This window comes from Cynocephalus volans, chromosome 4 (assembly GCF_027409185.1).
Source record: "Cynocephalus volans isolate mCynVol1 chromosome 4, mCynVol1.pri, whole genome shotgun sequence".
Lineage (NCBI taxonomy): Eukaryota > Metazoa > Chordata > Mammalia > Dermoptera > Cynocephalidae > Cynocephalus > Cynocephalus volans.
This window is the reverse complement of record NC_084463.1, coordinates 13,837,126-13,860,210: the sequence shown is the minus strand read 5'-3', so window position 1 is coordinate 13,860,210 and position 23,085 is coordinate 13,837,126. Positions and strand designations below refer to the sequence as shown.

At 51.1% G+C, this 23,085-nt stretch overlaps 1 protein-coding gene across 1 annotated transcript in view; it reads left to right on the top strand.

The window, feature by feature from the left end:
* The window catches only part of DSCAML1 (DS cell adhesion molecule like 1), a 340,661-nt gene extending 323,801 nt beyond the window's left edge, over nt 1–16,860 (top strand). The window contains exons 21-33 of the mRNA XM_063094153.1: nt 2,567–2,720; nt 6,001–6,118; nt 6,476–6,639; nt 6,950–7,048; nt 7,792–7,980; nt 8,470–8,757; nt 10,162–10,317; nt 12,405–12,435; nt 12,621–12,739; nt 13,021–13,173; nt 13,776–13,970; nt 14,499–14,810; nt 16,385–16,860. Coding sequence (XP_062950223.1) covers nt 2,567–2,720; nt 6,001–6,118; nt 6,476–6,639; nt 6,950–7,048; nt 7,792–7,980; nt 8,470–8,757; nt 10,162–10,317; nt 12,405–12,435; nt 12,621–12,739; nt 13,021–13,173; nt 13,776–13,970; nt 14,499–14,810; nt 16,385–16,860 — 2,454 coding nt within the window. The remainder of the gene's footprint in view (nt 1–2,566; nt 2,721–6,000; nt 6,119–6,475; nt 6,640–6,949; nt 7,049–7,791; nt 7,981–8,469; nt 8,758–10,161; nt 10,318–12,404; nt 12,436–12,620; nt 12,740–13,020; nt 13,174–13,775; nt 13,971–14,498; nt 14,811–16,384) is intronic.
* The last annotated feature ends 6,225 nt before the right edge of the window (nt 16,861–23,085 follow it).

Genomic DNA, 23,085 nt, shown 5'->3' with positions numbered 1-23,085 from the left:
GAATATCCTTTTTTTTTTTTTTTTTTTTTTTGGCAGCTGGCCAGTACAGGGATCTGAACCCTTAACCTTGGTGTTACAACACCTTGCTCTAACCAACTGAGCTAACTGGCCAGCCTAATGTGAATATTCCTAAGGTTCTGCATACATATTTACAAACTGCCCTTCAGAAAGTTTGCACCAACTTGTGTTTCCACCAGTATTGTAGGTACCTATGGTATGTGGACCACCAACATTGTCCTTTGCACCTATGCTGATCCCAGGTTTGTTCTTTATTTTGTTTTGTTTTCATTTTTGCCAGTTGGATTTTCTTTAAGTATTGTTTTAAATTACTTTTCTTTCATTACTAGTTAGCTTGATTTTTTATATGTTTATTGGCTATATTTTTCTTCTTTGGGTAATTGTCAACTTATGTCCTTTGTTTATTTTTCTATTTTGGCTGCTCATGTTGTTTTTCTTATTGATTTGTAAATGCTCTTTACATATTAAGGATAATAGCCATCTTCTATCACATAGTTGCAAGTATTTACCAGTTTATTGCTTGCCTTTGGGTTCTGTTTTTGATGTACCATAGTGTTTCTTCTTATAAAATTAGAATTTATAATCATTTTCATTTATAATTTTTGTCTTATTTTTAGAATTAGATAAGTATTTACCTATAGTTTCTTCTTTCATAGTTTGCCTTTTTTTTTAACCTTTGATCCACTGGACTTTATTTAGGGATATATATGGCTGTGTGTTTTCAAAAGTGATTTCAGGATATTGATGGGGTTTTAGTCAAGATTAAAAGGAAGGCACCTGGGATCTGGGTAAGATGCTAATACCTTCAAGGAAAAGCCAAACTTTCCTGCCCTTTGTAGGCACCAGTGTACACTCAGGTACACACTGACCCACACAAGCAAGTACACTCAGCCTTTCTCCACAAATGCAAGTGCACACACACACACACACACACACACAGTCCAAAAATGAGCCCAGAGAAGAATGTGTCCTGGTTTACATAGGACTTGCACATCCCTTGCCTCACTGTGCCTCACAGTCACAGCACAGGGTAGGCAGAGCTGTACTGTTTCCCCAGTTTGCAGGAGAGAAAACAGAGGCCCCAGGAACCATGGGCAACACCATGGGCCCTATGCCTAGTGAGAAGGGTAGGCAGATGTTGAAGCCACTACACCACCCTGTACCTCATGCACAGACATCAACCGCAGATACACACACCAGTTCCCAGAGTGATGTAGCCTGAAAGGGCTTCCCAAAGACCAGGGCTCAGGGTGGCTCTGTACCTGTCCCCAGCAGGGAGCCCCTGGATTCAAGGCCAGACAATGTAGGTGGGAGAAGGAGTCTGCTAGGGAGCTCTGTGTCTATTGTGGGAAGCCTATGCTGCTCCCTAACACTCCCCGGCAGACAGCCTGGGGCCAAAAGGGATGTTTTCTCCTGTTATAAGTCATTGGGTACCTCAACTTCCCTTGGGGCATAGGGAATGTCCCTCTGTGACCCATATCTGTGTGCTCTGCCCTTCAGCACATGCGTGCATGAGTCTACATGTTGATGTGCATGTGTGTGCACGTGCAAGGTCCCATGACTGCAGAGACATCTAATTATTAGCTCCCTCTGGCCTCGAGGCCCCCCATCTGTTCTGGGGTCTGCTCCCCCTCCCTGGACTTCTGCCCTGATTTCAAAGGGACCCTGGTGCTGTCCTCCTCTCCCTTCCCCACGGCTGACCAAAAAGTAAAATAAAATGAAAGTCAGCCCCATCCCGCCTGTACCAGGGAAGAGGCTGACAGGAGGTCTGCAAACTAGCGCTTATCAAAAGCTCCTTCTCAAATTCATTTCAATATCTGAGCCTCTGGTTTCCAAGGCAACATAATCTTTTCATCAAAGCAACTGGTAAAACCACTGGGATCTGATATTGTTTTGTTGGCAACTTGTCAAAATTGTCATTTGGTTAAAAAAATTTTATAGATTTACATAACCTACAAATATATATGCGATCTATACCACTAATAATCATTAATAAAGTGTTGCCCAGTAAAGCTTTCAGAGTTCCCTCCCTCAGATGGGTTTGCACTTGCAGAATGAAGGAGTGGTAATTAGACAGCAGGGCTGGGAGGTGACTGAGCCAGGGACAGGCTGGGGGAGCCTGTCTACAACCCTAATAAGGCAAACGCAGCAATTTGGCTTCTTCCCAGAGTTGCTTTTTTTTTCAGGGTTTTCCTGGGACCCTCCCTCCTCCATTCTCCTTCTCCTGACTCCCCCCATTCCTCACCCCAAACACACACATTGCCTGGCCTGGATCCACAGTTGCCAGAGCCTGGATCAGTCAAAGAGGTAAACTGAGGCTGACCTAGCAACACCGCAGAGCAGGTCTATCAGTTCCCAGGGGCTAAGCCCAGCACAGACTCTCTCCACTGCTGCTCTGAAACTTGGAAAGGGTGAGCTGGACAGAATCCTGCCCCCCGCCAGACTCACCATCCCTCCTCTGAGCCCAGGGCACTAAGGAAGACTCGGAGGCTGGAGGCCCAAGAGCCTTGGTTCTGCTGCTTAGTGCCCCTGCACCTCTGCCCTGCAGGCTCCCAGCGAGTATGAGACAAGTCCAGAGCAGCTCTTCTACCGGATCGCCCACCTAAACCGCGGGCAGCAGTACTTGCTGTGGGTGGCCGCCGTCACCTCTGCTGGCCGGGGCAACGGCAGTGAGAAGGTCACCATAGAGCCTGCCGGCAAGGGTGAGAAGCCTGGGGCTGGGGGCAGAGGAACTTCCAGAAGCTCCTTGCTAGAATTCTGGTTCTCCTCCAATAGGGACTCTCTCCCCTCCACCCTGTCTGTGACCTGGCTGTGAGCAGCTGGCCACTCACCTCCCTCCTGTGTCCACCAAGCCTGGGCCTCTGCTGCCCCCTGACTCCAGGAAAGCTTCATAACAGGCTGCAGCCAGCACACTGCCTGGGCCGTGGTCATGGTGCACCTGGTTCCTCCACTGCAAACCCTACTCCTGGCTGGAAAGAAAGGGGTCACCCCCACCCCCAACCCAAAGCTAAGACCTTGGCCCAATGCTCAGCTCCTCCAGAGGGAGCTGCGGCAGGGTACATGCTTCCACAGAGCAGTTGAGGCTCAGAAGAGAGCCCCCCACACTGAAGCCTGCACACCTCAGGCAGAGGCGGATCTGCCGATTGCTGATTCATTCAATCGGCAGACATTTACAGAGAGCATGTTGAGAAAGAGGCTCTGGGCAAGGCAAAGACCTTCTAGGGTGTGCCCCACTGACCTGGACCAGAGTGTGGCATGGGGGTGCAGCCCACCTTTCAGGGGAATGGCAGTTCTGAGGTCTCAACCCAAGATCAAGACGGGGCAGCCACACAGGTGGAGCTGCCAGGCCATGGGGCTGTCCCAACCCTGGGCATAGGAATTGACCACAATGAGGCCAGGACTGCAGATCTTCTACTTGACTGGGGTTCCCTGGGCCCTTCTGCTTGCCCCGTCTCCTCCTCCAGCCATGACTTACCCTCCTGACTCTCTAGTCCTGGGGTCCCAGGGCCCAGGTGAGGATGGAGCAGTGCCTGCTCAGCCCAGCCACCTTTCCTGGGGTGACTTGAACTTCCCTTGGTTCAGGCACAAGAGGCATCAGCCCTACCCTGCTGCAGGCTCAGGGCCAGCTAGCACCTAACTGAAGGCCTATGGTGGGCCAGGGGCTTCCACCTGCTCTGCCAGCAGGGTTGGTTGTCCCAGTCTGTAGTTGGACAGTCTGTGACAGGAGTGGCATGGCCTGCAAAGATAGTTGAGAACTGGTGGGCTGCTCTCCTGGCTCCAAGTCAGGGCTCTCTCCACATGGCCTCAGCACCTCTTACCTCTCCTTGTCCTTCCTCCGGGGCACTATCAACCCCTTCTCTGGAACTCATCTCCCTCAGGAGGGAAGGGGCCTAGAGTCCACCATCCCCCTAGGACAGACAGCTGGCACCGGCCCAGAGGCAGGGGTCCAAGGGCATGGGTGTCTTGGCAGAAGCTTGGCTTCTGCTCCCTTAAATACTCATGTAACACATTGCTAGAGGGCTTTGTACTTCCTACAACATATTTACACATCTTTCCCCCACAGCTACCCGATGAGGTAGGGGAGACAAGCACTGCCGTCCCCCTTCCCCAGCTCACACGTGCATACACACTCACACACACATCCATACACTCACACATACACACCAGACATACACGTACATACACTTGCATGTACACACACATTCCCATGCATACATACGCACTAACATACATACAGACTTTCATACATACACAGTCACACACATACACATATGTGCACACAAATGCATACGCACACACATATAGCTACACAGCATGCACACACACATACACATACACACTCACATTCACACACACAAGCTGAGACACACAGAGGTTCAGGGAGCCAACCCCAGCCCTGTGGCAGAACCAGGTCTGGAACGGGGTCTCTGGAGAACTGTTCACTGCCCGTGAGGCCCCCGAGGCTTCCCTCTGCCCTGCCCATCTGTCTGGCCACTGGTGGCCCCCACTGTCCCAAGCAGCCCCTCTCCCTCCCTTCAGCAGCTCCCCCAGGCCTTGTCTACTCTCCAGGAGCCCCATCGCCCCTGGCACTGCCCTCACCGGAGATCAGACCCCGGCCCTGCACACAAACCTCTCAACTGCCCTCCACCCACCTTAACTTCCCTCTGCCCAAGAAGGGCCCCGGCTTGTGGGCTGGCTCTGCCCTCTGAGGCACTTGGTCGCTGGGCTCCTTTAAATCAGCCTGGCACTCACCTTCTCACTGGCCTTCTGTGATGCTGCTTACATGGCATTCCTCTGCCTTTCTCAGAGACATTCCTTTCCTCTCCTCTGCCCATGCGCTTTTGACCTCAGGGTTGTGTGGCTTCTCTGTCAATCTGTGTCCCATCCTGGTAGCTGTATCACTCCTGCCAGTGCCTCCCAAATCGGTGTCTCTGGTCCAGACCTCCCTCTTACTCTCCAGAACAGGGACACCAGCACATTCCAGCTACCCCACAGGGGTCCCACCAGTGTTTGGGGTTGGGCATGAGGCAGAGTCTTCCAGTCTCTCCTGCCAAACCCACCCCTCCTCCGTGAGCCTCGTTTCCATGAGGGCACCGTTGCCCAGCTGGCTGACCCAGCCAGCTCCACGGAGGCCTCCTCACCTCCCCATCTCTTCCCAAAACCAAACAGATCCCAGGTCCTGTCGGTTCTTCTTCTGAGCCCCTGACCTCCTGCCACTGCCACACATCACTAGCACTGTGGCCACCATCTTGTCCTTCAGACCACCGCCACCAAACCACCTCTGCAGGCAGCAGTGGATTTGTCTGATCTGCATCGGAGCATGTCACTAGTAACTTATCAGCCTCCGGGGGCTTCCTGAAGAGGACGTCCAACCTCAGTTCTGCCAGCAGAGCCTTCTGTGATCCACTCTTGCCCATCCCCCTTGACTCACCCTGAGCATCGGGACCCCAGAGTCACACTTGCCGGCTGCTGCTGGCCTCCGTGTCCCACTCAGTGCTGTTCCCTCTTCCTGATGCACCTTTCCTTCTCTGTGTAGTGAACTTCTTCTTAGCCTTCAAGTCAGAGCTTCCGATTCCAGAAGCCGATTACAGCCGGCACCCACTTAGCAGAGCACCTTGCTCATCCTGCGTGCTCCCTCTATGCCAGTACCTACCCCACCGCAGTGTGATGCACCCTGTAATGATTTTTTCTTTTTAAGTATCTGTCTCCCTCTTGGACACTGAGCAACTTGAGGACAGGGACTAGATTTTGTCCATTTTTTGAATCCTCAAAGCCTTGTGTGATACCTGCCCCATAATTGGTACTTGATAAATGTCTGTTGACTCAATGACTCACAGCTGAAATTCCCTGACACCCACTCCCCACCCCAGCCCAAGGTGGAGGTCAGGTAGGGGAGGGGGGACTTGAACTGTAAATCTGGGGAGCCCTGAGAAAGTGTACAGGGGTAGAAATGGGGTGGCCCTCATCCTCTCTTCCCTGTAGCCCCAGCAAAGATCATCTCATTTGGGGGCACCGTGACGACTCCCTGGATGAAAGATGTCCGACTGCCATGCAATTCAGTGGGAGATCCAGCCCCTGCTGTGAAGTGGACTAAGGACAGGTGTGTGGTGGGACCCTGGAGGGATGGAGTGACCCAGAGGGGGTACAGTAGAAGAGCCATGACGAGGAGAGATGGGTGTCCCTCCCTTCCAGCTGACTCAGGGACCTCCAGACTTCTGGAGGTTCGAGGTACACGGACACTGCTCTCACAAGCAGGCCTGGCCTTCCTGGCCCCTCTCTGTGGGTGGTTGAAGAGGCCAAGGTTGCTGGATACCCCCAGAAGTGCTGAGCAAGCCCCAAGAACCCAGGGTCCCCTGCAAGCCCCCTTCCACCTGCAGCCTCACTTGCCTACACACCTGGGGGAGGGCCAGCACAAGGGGTGCTTGCCATAACCCATCCTGCCCCCTTGTCCTGGCAGTGAAGACTCAGCCATCCCTGTGTCCATGGACGGGCACCGGCTCATCCACACCAACGGCACGCTGCTGCTGCGCGCAGTGAAGGCGGAGGACTCGGGCTACTACACCTGCACGGCCACCAACACTGGTGGCTTTGACACCATCATCGTCAACCTTCTTGTGCAAGGTGAGACACTGCAAGGCAGGTGGCTTGGGCAGGGACGGGGATAGAGGAGGGGTAGGAATTCCATCAAGTGAGAGCAAGGGCTATTGAATGGAAGAAAAAGACACACTGCAGTGGGGACAGGCCCTTGGTGGAACAGGGTGCAAATGGAAGGGGGGGCAGGAGGCTGGACAGGAGAATGAGCAGGAGTGGGGGAGATGCCCAGGACCGGGAAGAGCCGGTACCTTCCCTCCTACTAGGGCATTCCCCCACACCCCTGTCTATCCGCGGAGTTAACCCTTTGTGCTGAGGGCTGGTGGCCTTCCCCTCACAGTTCCCCCGGACCAGCCCCGCCTCACTGTCTCCAAAACCTCAGCTTCGTCCATCACCCTGACCTGGATTCCAGGGGACAATGGGGGAAGCTCCATCCGAGGTGAGGAGTGGTCTGGACAAGAAGGGGAAAACGGGAAGGAATTCTGGGCCCCAGGGCAGAGGAAGGGCTTTACCACTCCTGCCACTTGTCCCCGTAACACCCAAGAAATGATGGAGGTAGTGATTCTGCCACAGGAGGCCGCCAGGTGCCATGGCAAATACACTGGCCCGGGTGTCTGGGTTTGAGTATGCCCCCCGGCCCCTTGCCATTTGTGACCTGTGTGGACCTGAAGAATCCTTTCCTCTCTGGGCCTCGGTTGCCCAGTCTGTCAAAGTGGACAAACATACAGGATCAGTGCTTCTCAAGCTTGAATGTGAACATGAATCACCAAAGAATCTTGTAAAAATGCAGATTCCAATTCAGTAGCTCTAGGGTCAGGCTGAGAATTTGCATTTCTCACAAGCTCCCAGATAATGCTGACACTGCTGGTCAGTGGACCACATGGAGTAATAAGGTTCTAAATCATATCCCTTTTAAGCCTCACAACTCCAGTTTCCTACTCGCCTCCCCCACCTTGGCTACTAAGCCCTAACACTAGAGCTAAAGAGAAAAGCAGGACCAGGGACTGGACCCAAGTCATTCCTGTTTTGCATCTGATTTGCATGTGCCCACTCCCTATGGCCTAGGGCTCGACTCTGTCCCCTGCCTGGGGTCAGTCCCCACACGATGCCTATTGGGGTGTCCCGGGCTGGGCTTCTGCTGCCCCACCCTGCACCCACCTGAGCCAGGCAAACCCCCGACAGGCTTCGTGCTGCAGTACTCAGTGGACAACAGCGAGGAGTGGAAGGACGTGTTCATCAGCTCGAGTGAGCGGTCCTTCAAGCTGGACAGCCTCAAGTGTGGCACGTGGTACAAGGTGAAGCTGGCAGCCAAGAACAGCGTGGGCTCTGGGCGCATCAGTGAGATCATCGAGGCCAAGACCCACGGGCGGGGTGAGGCCCACGGGTGGGGTGGGGATGGAGAGACCGGCCCAGGGAGGAGGCAGGTGGGGTACAGGGGCCCAGGATATGGGGATGGAAGACACCTGAGATGGGGAAGGAGGGGCCCAGGGATGCAGGGAGGCTGAAGGGAGGAGACCCAGCGTCGTCCCCACCAATAGAGCATCTCGATGAATAGCGTTAGGAAAAACTGGCCCCATTTCCCCTCCAGGGTGGCAGAGGGTGGCACTCCCTTCTTCCCCGCTCTCTCTTCCTCCTCAGCTGAAGCCTCTCTCCAGGTCCTTCCATCTCTTCCCTCTTTTCCCTCTCCTCCTCTTCCTCCTCTGCTCCCCCAAGCATCCTCACTCACATTTGTGACAACCACTGATCCCCTGGAGGCATCACAGTCCCAGCTGCCCCAGGGAAATCCCTTCCAGCCCAGACAAATCCCCTCTCCCCCTCAGTCTGTCTCTCTAACCTCTTTCTCTCCCTCTGGTCCCCCAGAGCCCTCCTTCAGCAAAGACCAACACCTCTTCACCCACATCAACTCCACGCATGCTCGGCTTAACCTGCAGGGCTGGAACAACGGGGGCTGCCCTATCACAGCCATTGTCCTGGAGTACCGGCCCAAGGGGACCTGGGCCTGGCAGGGCCTCCGGGCCAACAGCTCCGGGGAGGTGTTTCTGACCGAACTGCGAGAGGCCACGTGGTACGAGCTACGCATGAGGGCTTGCAACAGTGCTGGCTGCGGCAACGAGACTGCCCAGTTTGCCACCCTGGACTACGATGGCAGTGAGTCAGAAGGGTGGGAGGGGCAGCACAGGGGCCGGAGCAGTGTGGTATCAGGGAAACTGGCCGAGTGGCAGGCACACAGACAGACAAATAGGAAGGAGTACAGTCAGGGGAGAGGCTGACAGACAGGGGAAGGGCAGACGGGCAAATGGGCAGATGCACCAGTGGCCAGTACAGACAGACAGACAGGCAAACTAAAGATAGAGCATCTCTGAAGGTGCAAGCTCCCACTGCTTCAGGGAGATGAAGAGGGAGACAGAGATGTAGGTGAGGTCCTGCTCTCTATGAACTACCTGCTAATACGGTATATCAGCCAGGATGGGATAGCCTGCGCTGTGATAACAAACACTAAAAGCTTGGTGGCTTAACCCAGTAAAGATTTGTTTCTTGCTCTCGTGAAGTCCTGTGACGGTTGGCTGGCCACCATCATTTAGATATGCCATCTTGAACATGGAGCCTCCAAGGTCACCAGAGGTAGAAAAGGCACACCAGTTCTTCACTGCCTTGGCCAGGAGGTGGCGCTCAGCCCTTCTGTTCACACTTGTCTAGAACTAGTCACAAGGTTCTAATCTAACTGCAAGGAAGTCTGGGAAATACATAAACATGTGGATATTTGGTGAGCACTTAACTGATGTCTGCCACATGGGGATACCTCACACACATGCACACATACACACACATGCACACAGATACGTTAAAGGCACATAGAAGACTGAATTCAAAGAGACCCATTGTCACAAGCTAAGTCCACCTATGTGCTAAGGAAACAGAATAAAAGCAGTATCAGAAGGGGAAGGGCTCAAACAGAAGGCTTCGTGAAGAAGATGACTCCAAGAACAGACAAGGACCAGGGCTTGGCAGAGGATTACGTCAGCAGGAGAGTTTAGCATTGCCTCCCTGCAGGCACCCAAGATTAGCAGATTTTGTCCACAGGGACAGGGAGCCGGGAGAAAATGCAGGGTTTTTAGTGGTCTTTGTCCCTATGAGGGGAAGAGAACCCAGGATCCCACTGCCCTGACTTTTCCCTACTGTGTTTCTCCTTTGCCCCCCACCCCCCATGCCATGCCCCGCTGGATATGGGAATGTAATCCACCCTCTAGGAATGAACACCGAACTCCAACAGGCAGGAGACTAACTAACTCTGAGAGACTTTGGGCTAATTCTAAAGCAGGACCAGGAGGTCATTAATAAAATGCAATGTAAAAACTACACAACTGTTCATGGCTGTTCTGATAAGACCAGAATGTGGGGGAGCAGAGGGGGGAGGGTTGGACTCTGTGCCAGGATGTAGAGGTCAGAGACCAAGGACAGCACAAGTGGCCAGAGCACTTCCCCATCCGTGGGACTCTCTGCACAGCACCTGGCTCATAGGGACCTCTGATTCCCTTCTTTACCCCCATTCAGGCACCATCCCACCCATCAAGTCTGCTCAAGGTGAAGGCGATGATGTGAAGAAGCTGTTCACCATCGGCTGCCCGGTCATTCTGGCCACGCTGGGGGTGGCCCTGCTCTTCATTGTACGCAAGAAGAGGAAGGAGAAGCGGCTGAAGCGGCTCCGAGGTAGGGGAGTTTCCTACGGGCTTCCCAGGATGGGTGTTGACTCATCCACACTGGCCACCCTTCACTGAGAGTACCATCTGGATGAGAGAGAGTGCCTGTGTACCCTTGAAGGAAGAGCTGCTAAGCAAACCTTCTGAAGCCTACTTACTTATTTACTGCCCCCAGGACTTTGTGCCTGCCCCAACCAGGGCTAACATTTAGAGGCACACACTGGTAAAGCCACGTTGTAAAGATATTTAAACATTTCCATGTTGGTTGGTAAATAGATGCTGCTTCCTTCCATCTTGGATGCTCATTCTCTCACACAAGATCTCTGTGGCTTTCCTAGGATCCATCCACTAAAGAGTAGACCTGCAGGTGGTCTCAGGGACCCTGCTCGGTTCTGACTGAGCAGTTTCCATGTCATGTCAGGTGTTAAATATTTTGAATATCATCCCCTTTTCCAACACCTGATACTACAGTCTGGCGTGAATGGGTCTGATTCACCTTGATTTTCAGTGGACCTAACTAGGAGTCTGGAACCTACAACTTGCTTCAAAAATGTTTGTTCACTCATTTGGAAAACATTTATTGAATCTGCTGCATTGTAAATGCTACCAGATGTTAGACATATAGAGATTAATAAAGAAGAGACAGCTCATCTCTTATAGAGTTCATAGTCTAATGTGAAAAGCCAGGAGACAATTGTAGCACAGAAGAGGGAATGTCTAATGCTCCCCAGGTGTTCAGAATTCGTTGGATGGATGAATGCACGGTTCAACAGATGGTTGGATGGTTGATGGATGGATGGATGGATGGATGGACAGATGGATGAGTGGGTAGGTGGATGACTGGTCAGATGAGTAGTTATGTGGTTGGATGGGTGGTTGAATGAACAAGATTGGACAGATAGATGGTTGGATGGATGGATGGATGGATGGATTGTTGAATGGATATATAATGGATGATTGTGTGAACAGTTGGATAGATGGGTGAATGACTGACTGGATGCTTCAATGGATGGATGGATGAATGGATGGAAATTTTGTGGGATAGATGGATGACAAGATGAATGGATAGTTATATGGTTGGATGAAAGAATTGTTGGAATGGTGGGATGACGACTGAAGAATGCTTGGATGGATGGGTAGTTGGAGGGTAGTATGGATGGTTGAATGGATGCTGGATATATAAATGGAAGTATGATTGGGTGGATGGTTGGACAGTTGGATAGATGGTTGGATGGATGGATAAATGACTAGTTGAATAGGTGGATAATGAATGAATGATTGGATGGATGAATGGATAATTGGATGGATGGGTGGACGGATGGTTGAATGGATGGATGGTTGAATGGGTAGACAATGGATAAATGATTGGATGGGTGGGTGGATGGCTGGATAGGATCGTTGGATAGATGAATGGATGGATATATGGTTGGATGCATGTATGCAGCTATAAGGATTCACTCTAACTATAAGGATCATTCTCAGTTATCAGGGATCTAATGGATTAACTAAGCCCTTTGATTCTCCTCTCTTCCAAGTTTCTAACTTGAAAATTCTGATCCTATTTAAGCCCTCTCTGAAACAAAGCAGGGACTCCCAAATCCATCCATGTACTTTTTGAGGACAGATGCCCTAGAAGAAGAAGTGAGCCTCTTGGTTGATAAGAGAGTTTAGTAATCTGGGCTACCCATTCACCACCTCTACTTCATATTCCACTGTCTATTTTTCCCAACAGATAACTGAGGATAGACCCTCCACTGATGCCCATTTCCAGCCTGCTATGGTGTCTTGTTTAATTAGTCAATTCATGAAGCAGATGGAGCATTTGCTATGCCCCCTCTCCTTCGGGAAGAGCCTCCCTGTTAGATAAAAATCTGAGGAAAAGAAAACAGACCTGAGCCAAATCCTGAATTGGGAGCAGTGAAACCTCACCATGTTCTAGGTGGTTTTGCAGGTCTCTACATTTCTCCCCCTGCCTCTTGGGAGACCAGCCCTGGCCCCATTTTGGGCAATTCTCCCACCTTGTTTCCCTGCTTCTTCCAATTGTCATCCTGCTCAAACTCCATTCTCACCCAGGCCCCTCTCTCTACTGTTTTGCAGATGCAAAGAGTTTGGCAGAAATGTTGATAAGGTAGGTATCACATAGCTGCTTCCTCCCTCCTCCCCTCCCCCTTCCACCCTGCAGTGGACACAGGACCCTCTCTCTGTACTCCCAAAGTAGGAGACAGGCTTCTAAGATCCCACTGTCCTGCAAAGCCTCCTCCCCCAATCCCTTATGGCTGCTGAGCCACCCATCTCCAGTCCTTCTCCCCACAGCAAGAACAACCGAAGCTTTGACACCCCCGTGAAAGGCCCACCCCAGGGCCCACGGCTACACATTGACATCCCCAGGGTCCAGCTTCTTATCGAGGACAAGGAGGGCATCAAGCAGCTGGGTGAGTGACACATGACATGATCTCTCTGTCGTGCTCTGGGTCTGCTTCTCCCTGCCACAATCCATGGAGGGCAGCCACCAGCCCTCACAGCAGTGCCCAGAGCTCCAGCAGCAGCCCCATCAACAACTCAACAACCTTGGCACTCACTGAAGCTTCTCTCAAGGGCTAAGTTTCCTCTTCTTTCCAATGGGGAGAATTGCTGGACTTTCTGGGACTCAACATTGGATAAAAACAAAGAGAAATTTGAGAAGGACACCTGGTGATTGCCCTTCTTCCCCCAGGAGATGACAAGGCCACCATTCCCGTGACAGATGCTGAGTTCAGCCAAGCTGTCAACCCGCAGAGCTTTTGTACCGGTGTCTCCTTGCACCACCCAGCCCTCATCCAGAGCACAGGACCCCTCATCGACATGTCGGACATCCGGCCAGGAACCAGTATGCATGAGCCCCTCTTCTCACATAGGGTGTCTCAGGCACAGCATGGGGCTGAGGTGATAAAAAGGGGGAGGAGGGAGCAGGATGGAATGGAATGGAGGGATGGAAGGAGCACTGGAGTCAGAGTCTGGAGACCTGAACTGCAAACTTAGCTGTGACCTTGGGCATATTGCTAACTTTATCTCGCTGTGCCTCAGTTTCCTTACCTAGAAAATTTGAGAGGGTTGGGTACTCTGGCTCTTCTGTAGACTTCTGACTCTAACACTGTGACTGTGGACACAGGGCTAGACTACATCAAGAACTGTGAGGGAATGATAGACAGTCAGGAGACAGCAAGATAGAACAACACATTCTTCCCCGGGGGTGGAAGGAAAAGATGGGGTGGGCGGGGAGGACCAGGATGCCGTCCCCTGTCCCCACACTCAACTCTGCTGCTCTTCTCCTCCGGGGCCAGCTATGAGGTCAGGAGGGCAGCATGGTCAGCATTCCCAGGGAGCTTCGTGTGTCTGCCTCTGCTCCCTACTCCCCCTTCTGATAAGTGTCAGCCACCTGAGCCCAAGTGCCCTCGGATGGAGGATGCAATCTCACTTCCCTCTGTGCAGATCCAGTGTCTAGGAAGAATGTGAAGTCAGCCCACAGCACCCGGAACCGGTACTCGAGCCAGTGGACCCTGACCAAGTGCCAGGCCTCCACACCCGCCCGTACCCTCACCTCCGACTGGCGCACCGTGGGCTCCCAGCATGGTGTCACTGTCACTGAGAGTGACAGCTACAGTGCCAGCCTGTCCCAGGACACAGGTGTGCCTAGGGCCTTGCCCGCATCCTGCCCACCCTCCTCCAGTTCCCCATCATCTATTTCCACCTTCCGTTCTTCCCAACTCCTACCTACCAGCTCAGGGGGTCCAAGGCACAAGTCAATTTATTTCCAGCTAGCCACTGACTCACTGTGTAGCCAAGACAAAAAACACTTGAACTCACTGAACTCTGCTTGGTCAAGGAATTCATTTTTCTCTCCCCAAACGCTATCAGAAAAAAATGGTGCAGAGGATGTTTGTTGAAGAAAGGGCTGACTGTTTCAGGGGTAGTTGCTTATTTTCAGGAATGAAAGAAGTTCTGCTCTTTATTAGCCTAAGATCCCACTTCTGCCACCACTGCCACCTTCACCGAGGAAGAGCAGGATCTTCTGAGCCTGGTCCCCTCCATAGCCAGGCTTTCAGATGGCTGCTGGGGTTAGGGGTGGGGGAACTGCTCAGTCTGGTCTCATTTACACCCTTCTTCCCATCACCCACTCCTTTTCTCTTAACCCCGCACCTTCCATCTCCCCAGACAAAGGTCGGAACAGCATGGTATCTACGGAGAGTGCCTCTTCCACCTATGAGGAGCTGGCCCGGGCCTATGAGCACGCCAAGCTGGAGGAGCAGCTGCAGCATGCCAAGTTTGAGATAACTGAGTGCTTCATCTCCGACAGCTCCTCTGACCAGATGACCACAGGCACCAACGAGAACGCCGACAGCATGACGTCCATGAGCACACCCTCAGAGCCCGGCATCTGCCGCTTCACCTCCTCCCCACCCAAGCCCCAGGATGCTGACCGGGGCAAAAACGTGGCTGTGCCCATCCCTCACCGGGCCAACAAGAGTGAGTGCTCAGACCTCCTCCCCTCCTGTGCCCCTGGCCCCCAGACCCGTGAGCCCTAGTTAGAGATAGTGCTACCAGCACATGGATCCTGCCAGTTTGGCTCCTTGGCAGTGCAGGGTAGTGCAAAGAGCAAGGGCTTGAGAGCAAGCAGATCAGGGCCCACATTCTGGCTCAACCTCTTAATATCTCTGTGGCCTTGGGCAAGTCATTTAGCCTCTCTGGCCTTAATTTTCTCATTTGCAGAATGCAAATGACAGTATCTACTTTGTATTGTCATAATAAGCATTACAAATTATATACATGCCTGACACATAGTAGGGTCTCATTAAGTAGTGATCATTCCCATTATCTGAAGCTATGCCAGGATGGAGAGATACCCCTATGGGGTCAGCTGCCCAATAGCCTCTGGTCTCAGTGGTATTTGAACTTAATCCAGAACCAAAGGATCAATTCTAGCATCTCAGCTCACGGTGGTCATAGCTCATGGTGGGCAGTGACCTGGCCTACCTAGAAACCACCTGACCCCAGGAGCCTGGCCAGAGCTTATGCCCTTAGAGGTTGGTAGGGCAGGTCTAGGATTACCAGGGAGAGTCCATCAGCAAATATTGGGGTCACAGCATGCAAGGCCCACAGACTATGTAACAATGTAGAGTCTGGTCTGCTTGGCACTAAGCATGCTAAGTGATCATGCTAACTGAGGGGGGGTGGTCATCTAGGCAAGAAACTGGAGTAATCGAAAATACAAGGACATTGGAGATTAGTGGCCCTGAATGATGTCCCCACCCCTTCTAGCTGTGTGAATTTGAGCAAATTATTTAATCTTTCTGAACCTCAATTTCCTCACTTATAGAAATATCAGTTAATCACTGCAGGCAGATATGACCAATCCAGGGGGTTGTTCAGAAAAATCTAGGGAAAGTGCCTGGCACAGCTGACAGGTGATAGAGGCCCATTTACAGGTGAGGGTGCTCACAGGTCAGAGGGATCGGGATGCGGAGGCCCTAGACACATGTCATATGAAGGCAGTTTAAGAAACTAGGAACATTCCACCTGGAGAATAGGGGATCATGTGGGAGAGGGGGACATGTAGCTGGCTTCAAACATCTGGAAGGCTGCTGTGGGAAAGAAGGGGATGTCTTGCTCTGTGAGTCCTCAGAGGACAGAGCCAGGCTCAATGGGGGAAGTGACAGGGAGTGAAATTCCTCTCCTGCTCAAGGAAAGAAAAGCTTTCTAACAGCCAGAGCTGCTGGGAAATCCTTGTCTTTACAAGTAGTGAGCTTTAGAATTAGTGAGCTCTCTACCACCTGAAAATGATCAGACAGTAGTGATCACTGAACAATTAATATCAATTTATTGAGCAACTACTATATGTGCCAGCCACTGTATTACAGCACTTCACATACTTTAACTCATTCACTCTTCACAATATTCCTGTGGGGAAACATGACGATCCGCATTTCACAGATGAGGAAACTAAGGCTAGAGGGGTCAAATACCTGGTGGGGGGGTGGGGGTTGAACAATCTGGTTCCCAGAGGCCTCTGCTTCTAACGTCTTCTGCCCCTGTGATTCCAGGTGACTATTGCAACCTGCCCCTGTATGCCAAGTCGGAGGCCTTCTTCAGAAAGGCAGATGGACGCGAGCCCTGCCCCGTGGTCCCACCCCGCGAGGCCTCCATCCGGAACCTGGCTCGAACCTACCACACGCAGGCTCGCCACCTGACCCTGGACCCTGCCAGCAAGCCCTTGGGCCTCCCGCACCCAGGGGCCCCTGCTGCCGCCTCCACAGCCACCTTACCTCAGAGGACTCTGGCCATGCCAGCACCCCCAGCCAGCACGGCCCCCCCAGCACCTGGCCCCACCCCCGCCGAGCCCCCTGCTGCCCCCAGCACTGCCCCTCCGGCCCCCAGCACTGAGCCTCCGCGGGCCGGGGGCCCACACACCAAAATGGGGGGCTCCAGGGACTCACTTCTCGAGATGAGCACGTCGGGGGTCGGGCGGTCTCAGAAGCAGGGGGCCGGGGCCTACTCCAAATCCTACACCCTGGTGTAGGGCACCAGCCTACGCTTGGACCTCCAGCACCTCCAGCCCTCACACCAACTTGGCTGTTTTCCTGCATTATTTATATTAAACTGACACACAAAAACCAAGCAACGACAAAAAAGAAAACCACCAAGTCATGAACGCTTGTACATAGAACTCTTTTGTACAAATGAAACTATTTTCTTCTTCTCCATGAAGCCAGGGCACAAAGAATTTGACAGTACAAGTCGAATCCCCCACCCCACAAAATATGTGTGGAGATATATATACATATATAGAGAGATGGGAACACATCAACAAGCTATATATCTATATGTTTCTCTCACCTTATTTTGAGAAAGGCACAAAGACTCAGCAATTTTTTCCCTCCTACTCACCCCCTTCCAATCTAGGTGGTTTTGACAAACACCAAAATCCCAACTCAGAGACACTGCATGCGATTTTACTGTTCCAAGAAAACCAGGAGTTGCTTCAATTTGCAGATGCTTATGTGTTAATACCTTTTTCTATGAAAAAAGACCCAGCGCCGTGTGCAATAAAGGTTATGTTTCTACGTGGTGGCTTTTTTCCCATCTGGCGAGGGCCAGTGGGGAGAGGGCAGAGACCCCTCTACCAGGCTGTCTGTGTCTCATGGAGAGACTTTGTGAGAAGCCTGGGCATTTGCTCAGCACTTGAAGCTTTTTAAAAAGCCTTCAGTTAGCTGAGGTGCATCCATTGACGCCTCTTCTGTTCTCAGATCTGTGGCTGGCCTCTAAGGGGGGACTGCTGTGTGGCTTTGAGCAAGCTCCTAAACCCCTCTGAGCCAGTTTCTTTACCTGTAAATTGAGGGATGCTTGAAGCTGATGAAATGAGGCAACCCTGGGAGAGTGTTGGGGATGCTGGGGTAGGGGCGGGGGTGTCAACTGGCTTCTCTATTCTGGACTACTAGCAAACAGTTATGTGAGTGGTGCCTGTAAAGTGGGAGCGGGAGGGAGAGGTTATATATACCTTGGGGATCAGGCCATGGCTTGAAGTTGTGGGCTGACTGTTAGAGCAAGGTGAGGTCAGAGATCAGAGGGGAGAAATCATCAGAGGTGGGAGGGCTGAAAAGGGCTCAGGGAGGAAGGGAATGGAGCTCAGCCAAAGAGGAGCCAGAAGGCATGCCAGGTACCTCACCTGGTTTTGGAGTTGGCCACTAGACTGCCAGGTAGAAGGAAAGGTGTCCACATGGAGGAGCCGGCAAGGGGCTGTGGGTATGCAGAGGCACTGTTCCTGACGAGGGGGTCCAGAAGATATTCCAGAGAGGCAGCATGGGGCTGGGCATCCAAGGATGTGAAGGTTTGGCGACAGAGACCTAGGGCTGGAGACTAGCAAAAGCCCAGGGGCATGAAGTCTGTGTTATGGGGGACACCTCCCTGCACCATGGTCAGGGCCGTTGGGTGGAAAGGCAGTGCACCCGAGAAGTGCAGGGGGCTCCTGGGTTGAGCACTCCACATGGAGGCTGAGTTGTGGATCGTAATCTGGAAGGAAGGTGAGTCTGGACTTGCTGTTCTCCAGTAAGAGGAAGAACTAGGAAGGGGACTGAAGGACTGGAGAAGGAAGGACTGGTGCGGTATGCAGGTGGATCGTACCTGTTATCCTGGGCCACAGTGAGACCCTGCCTGGGATGCATGGCCCTTAATAGAAGCACCTTCAAACAGCAATTCATTCCACAAACATTCTCTGAGCACCTGGTGTGTGCAGGATGCAGAGGAGTCCTACCATGAATATCCACATTACCAGGTAAGAGGTCAGCACCTTAGAGGCGAGGGGCACAGATTCTGCACTCCTTGGTATTCCTAGGCTCATGGGAAAACGCTCATCACAGTCCCCACACCCAGCTAACAGCATCAGTGAAAACAAAGGTCCTGCATTCCAGACACCTGGTGACAGTCTAGCTTCGTTCCATCTCTGGGAGGATGGGATGCCTCCCAGGACTGCGCATGCCATCTGCAGTTCTCCACTGGAACTGCAGACACAATGATCAAACGTAGCAGTTCTGCCTAGAACTTGACTAAGAGTGCCCCTTTCCCCACCCCCACCCCCACTCGCCAGCATGCTGGACAATGAAGGAGCAAACGTGAATCAGACCCAACTCTGACCAGCACAAGGGAATGAACAACTCTCCAGAGGCTACAGTGGGCAGAAGATGGAGCCACCTGCCTAAGGGCTGCAAAGGGGAACACTCAGGAAAATACATTACGGAGCCCGATGCCATGTGCCAGGTACTGAGCAAAACCATTCCTTACATTGGCTCCTGTACCTCATTGCAGCTTTAGGAGATAGGCATCACGATTTCTATTTGACAGGTGAGAAAGATGGGTTTCCAGGAGTTAAGTAACTTATCTGAGGTTAGAGGAGCAAGAAGAGATGGAGATGAGATTTAAACTCAGGAGTGTCTGATCCCTTAACTGCTGACCCATACTACCTGGTGTTCCCCTATTCATAGTTTAAGTTTCAGATCTGCCCCAAAGATGTTGCCAGGTGAAGAGTCCTCCGGGGTCAGGTGAGCAGGTTGGACTTACAGGCAGGTAAGCAGTTGTTGTGCAGCTGTTCATAAACAGTTTAGGCAGGTGAGCCGACATGTAGGGCTGGATGGGTCGGGGAGCGCTGCTGTACTTTACTCTGGCAAGGACCAGCAGTAGAAGGGGAGGGATTCAGCTCTGGGGAGCTGTTGGAGAAGGCCTGGGACCTGAGGTGGACTGTGTAGGAGGAGAAGGATTTGGAGAAGCAACAGAAAAGCAAAACATGAGCCAGTTTTACTTGTGTTCATTTGAGCTGGGCCCTTGACCATAAAGCATGAGATGTGGAGATTTGGATAGACTTGTGCAAAATCCACACAATTTTATTTGCTAATAACCTCTAACCTTGATATGTTCTTTAATTAAACCACAAGCCTGCCTATTTGAACCAGGCCCAGAAGCTAATTCACAAATCAGCGAAACTCCTGCTCCTTCCCATTCGTCCCCAGCTCATCATCACTGAGCTCTATTTATCTGGAGCTATCACCTCAAACATTTGCTTGCTCCTTTCTAGCCTTCACCTTGTCCATCACAGACAAGGCCACTGTCAGTCCTCAAGAGCCTTGATTCTCAAAGTGTGGTCCACGGAACAGCAGCATCAGCACCAGCTTATTAGAAATGCAAAATCTCAGGCCTCACCCCAGAACCGCTGAATCAGAATTAACAAAATCCCCAGGAGATCAGAAGCACATTAAAGTTTGAGAAGTCTTCCTCTGAAGATCTTCAGAGAGACCCCCTCTTGTACTCTGCTTCTACCAACAACCAGAGCTAGATTAGAAGGTCTCAAACTTAGCTGCACATCGGACTCACCAGAGCAGCTTGTTAAAAAATACAGAAGCCCAGATCTCACCAATGCTAACTGAATGAGAATTTGTTGGCACACAGCCAGGCATGTGTATTTTTATTGTGGTAACAGATACATAAGATTTACCATTTTAAGCATTTTTAAGTATATAATTTAGCAGCATTAAGTACATTCACCTTGTACAACCATCACCACTACCCATTTCCGGAACCTTTTCATCATCCCAAAGAGAAACTCTGTACCCCTTAGTCCATAACCCCCATTCCTCCCTCTCCCAGCCCCTGGCAACCACTATTCTACTTGCTGTCTCTATGAATTTGCCTATTCTAAGTATCTCTCATAAATGAAATTATACATTCTTTGTTATTTTGTGTCTGGCTTATTTACTTAGCATAATGTCTTCAAGGTTCATCCATGATATACCATATATCAGACATCCATTCCTGTTGAAGGATGAATAATATTCCATTGTATGTATGTACCACATTTTGTTTACCCATTCATCTGTTGGAGGACACTTGGGTTGTTACCACATTTTGGCTACTGTGAATAATGCTGCTGTGAACATGGATGTACAAGTGTCCGTTTGAGTCCTTGCTTTCAACACTTTTGGTTATACAGCCAGGAGTAGAGTTGCTGAATCATGTGGTAATTCTATGTTTAACTTTCTGAACGACCAAACTGTTTTCCACCAGCCATTTGTGTTTTTAACAAGCGACATGAAACCCAAGTATTTCTTTGTTGGCCAAATAACCCAAAGAACTCCCTATGACCTGCCACTGAGCTAAGCTCTGGAGATGCAAATGCCCTGTGGATGGGTCTCTTCCTGCCTTCAAGAGTCTCACTGTCTGGTATGTGTGCAAATTGGCAGAGGCCTAATGAGGGAAACCTGGGGGGAAAGGGGCATGTTGGGGATAGCCATCTGTCTGTCAAAGCCTCATGCTCACTTTCACCATGCACAGTTTTTGCTGGGAAGTGGCTGCCCCATCTGTGATGAAAGTTCCAGGCCCCCTGCCTTCTAAATGGGGCCATGACTCTTGAGTTCTTACTGGTGGAATATGGCAGAAGTGATCCAGGCTACTTTCGGGCCTGGCTCGTGAAAACCTTCCCAGCCACCCTCTTCTCTCTCCAACTGGATGTCAATGCCCAAGGTGAGCTTGGAAGCCACTTAGTGAAGATGGCAGAGCCTCTATCAGCCTGGATTCATGTATAAGGGTACTTCCAAAAGTTCATGGAAAAACAGAATTAAAAGATCATACAAAATTTTCCATGAACTTTTTGAAGACCCCTCATACATGTGTGCAGAGCAGAGGCCCCATTACCCCCACCAATGCCAACTGGACTTTATGTGAGCAATAAAAAAATTTTTAATGTATTATGCCACTGAGATTTGGAGTTTATCTTTACAACAGCTAGCACCATCTTAATTTATGTAGGAGATGAAAGGAAACTTGGCTCCCTGGGGAAACCATCCATTGATAGCCCAGGTCCAGGGCATCTTCCCCCCCATGCCACCTCCTCTCCCTCCACATATTAGATTCCTATGCAGGCAAAGGATTGGGGAATAGCCACTGGTGAGCTCAGAGAGGAGGAGTCATCTGTTGTCTACAGGAAAGAAGTAGCAGGGAGACACCAGGCTGGGCTCGAGCCTTGAGTCAGGGCTCTGTCCTTCCTCCCAGAATTCATGTCTTCTTCTGGGCAGTGCCAGCAATACACTCAGGAAGAAATGGAAAGAGCTACCAGCTGCATATCACCCTGGAGGTTTGGTTTTAGTGCCTTTAAGAACCAGAGAATCTCAGGACTCAGACTTTCAAGATCACCAAGTCCAGGCTCCCACCGAAATCTTGAATTCCTTTTGCAATCAGCAAAAGTTGTCTGAACTTCACGAGCATACTTCCTGATGGAGAACTTGTCCCCTCCTGAGCCATACTTTTCACCTTTGCACAGCTCTGCTAGCAAAGTCTCCCTTACAGCCCAAAGCTTGGGCTGTCCCCTCTGAATTCCACTCAAAAGGGCCCAGTACCACCACTCGTTGGGGCCCCATGAAACAAGTCTCATTGCTCCCCAACATGGCAGCCCTCCACATGTGGCATTTGAACATTGTTCCTAGCTGACATGCTCCCCAAGGGCAGAGAACAATTCCATTCCTTCTCTGTTATACCCAGGACAGTGCCTGCCTTAACAGGAGCATCACATATGTTAGATGTAGATGGATGAAAGGTGAATAGTGGGAGAAATGGGCAGGGAGTAGAAGATCAGTGAAGACTGAGATCTCATGGAACATCGGTTCTCTCAGCATAGTGTCATAAGGTACCAGAAAACAATACAATATAACACAAACTGCTGCCATTTATTGAGAGTCTACATGTGTTAAGTGCTCTGCTAACCACTTAACATGGATGCTCTCATACCTTTACAACTACCCTGTAAGAAAGTATGACTTTTGAACACAAAAACCCACATGGCTCAGTCTCAGAGCAGAGCACTGGTCAAAGAGCCTCAGTCTAGCAACCAAAAGAAAAGTCTTAACTCATGTTATCTGTTTTTATTTTTATAACCCTGAAGGGGAACCAAATGAACTGATGAAAGTAAGTCCTTTCTCTGCTACCCAAGTCCTCACACCCTGCACACTGCCAGGGCCTCTGCCCCCAACATCTCCCCACACTCCTCTTCCTCTCCAGCCCTTCTCAGCTCTATCCTCCTCTCCTCTGCAGAATATGTCCTCGCACTCTCCTTTCCCCCAGTTTTTCATTGTAAAACAGTAAAAGTTGAGTACAGGGGAAGCAGAGGAGATGAGAGAAACAGCAGGCAAAAGAGGCATCCTCATTGATGACTAGTGGGAGGGAGGTAAGGATGGAAAACAAATACATTCATGATTTTTGCCCTAAA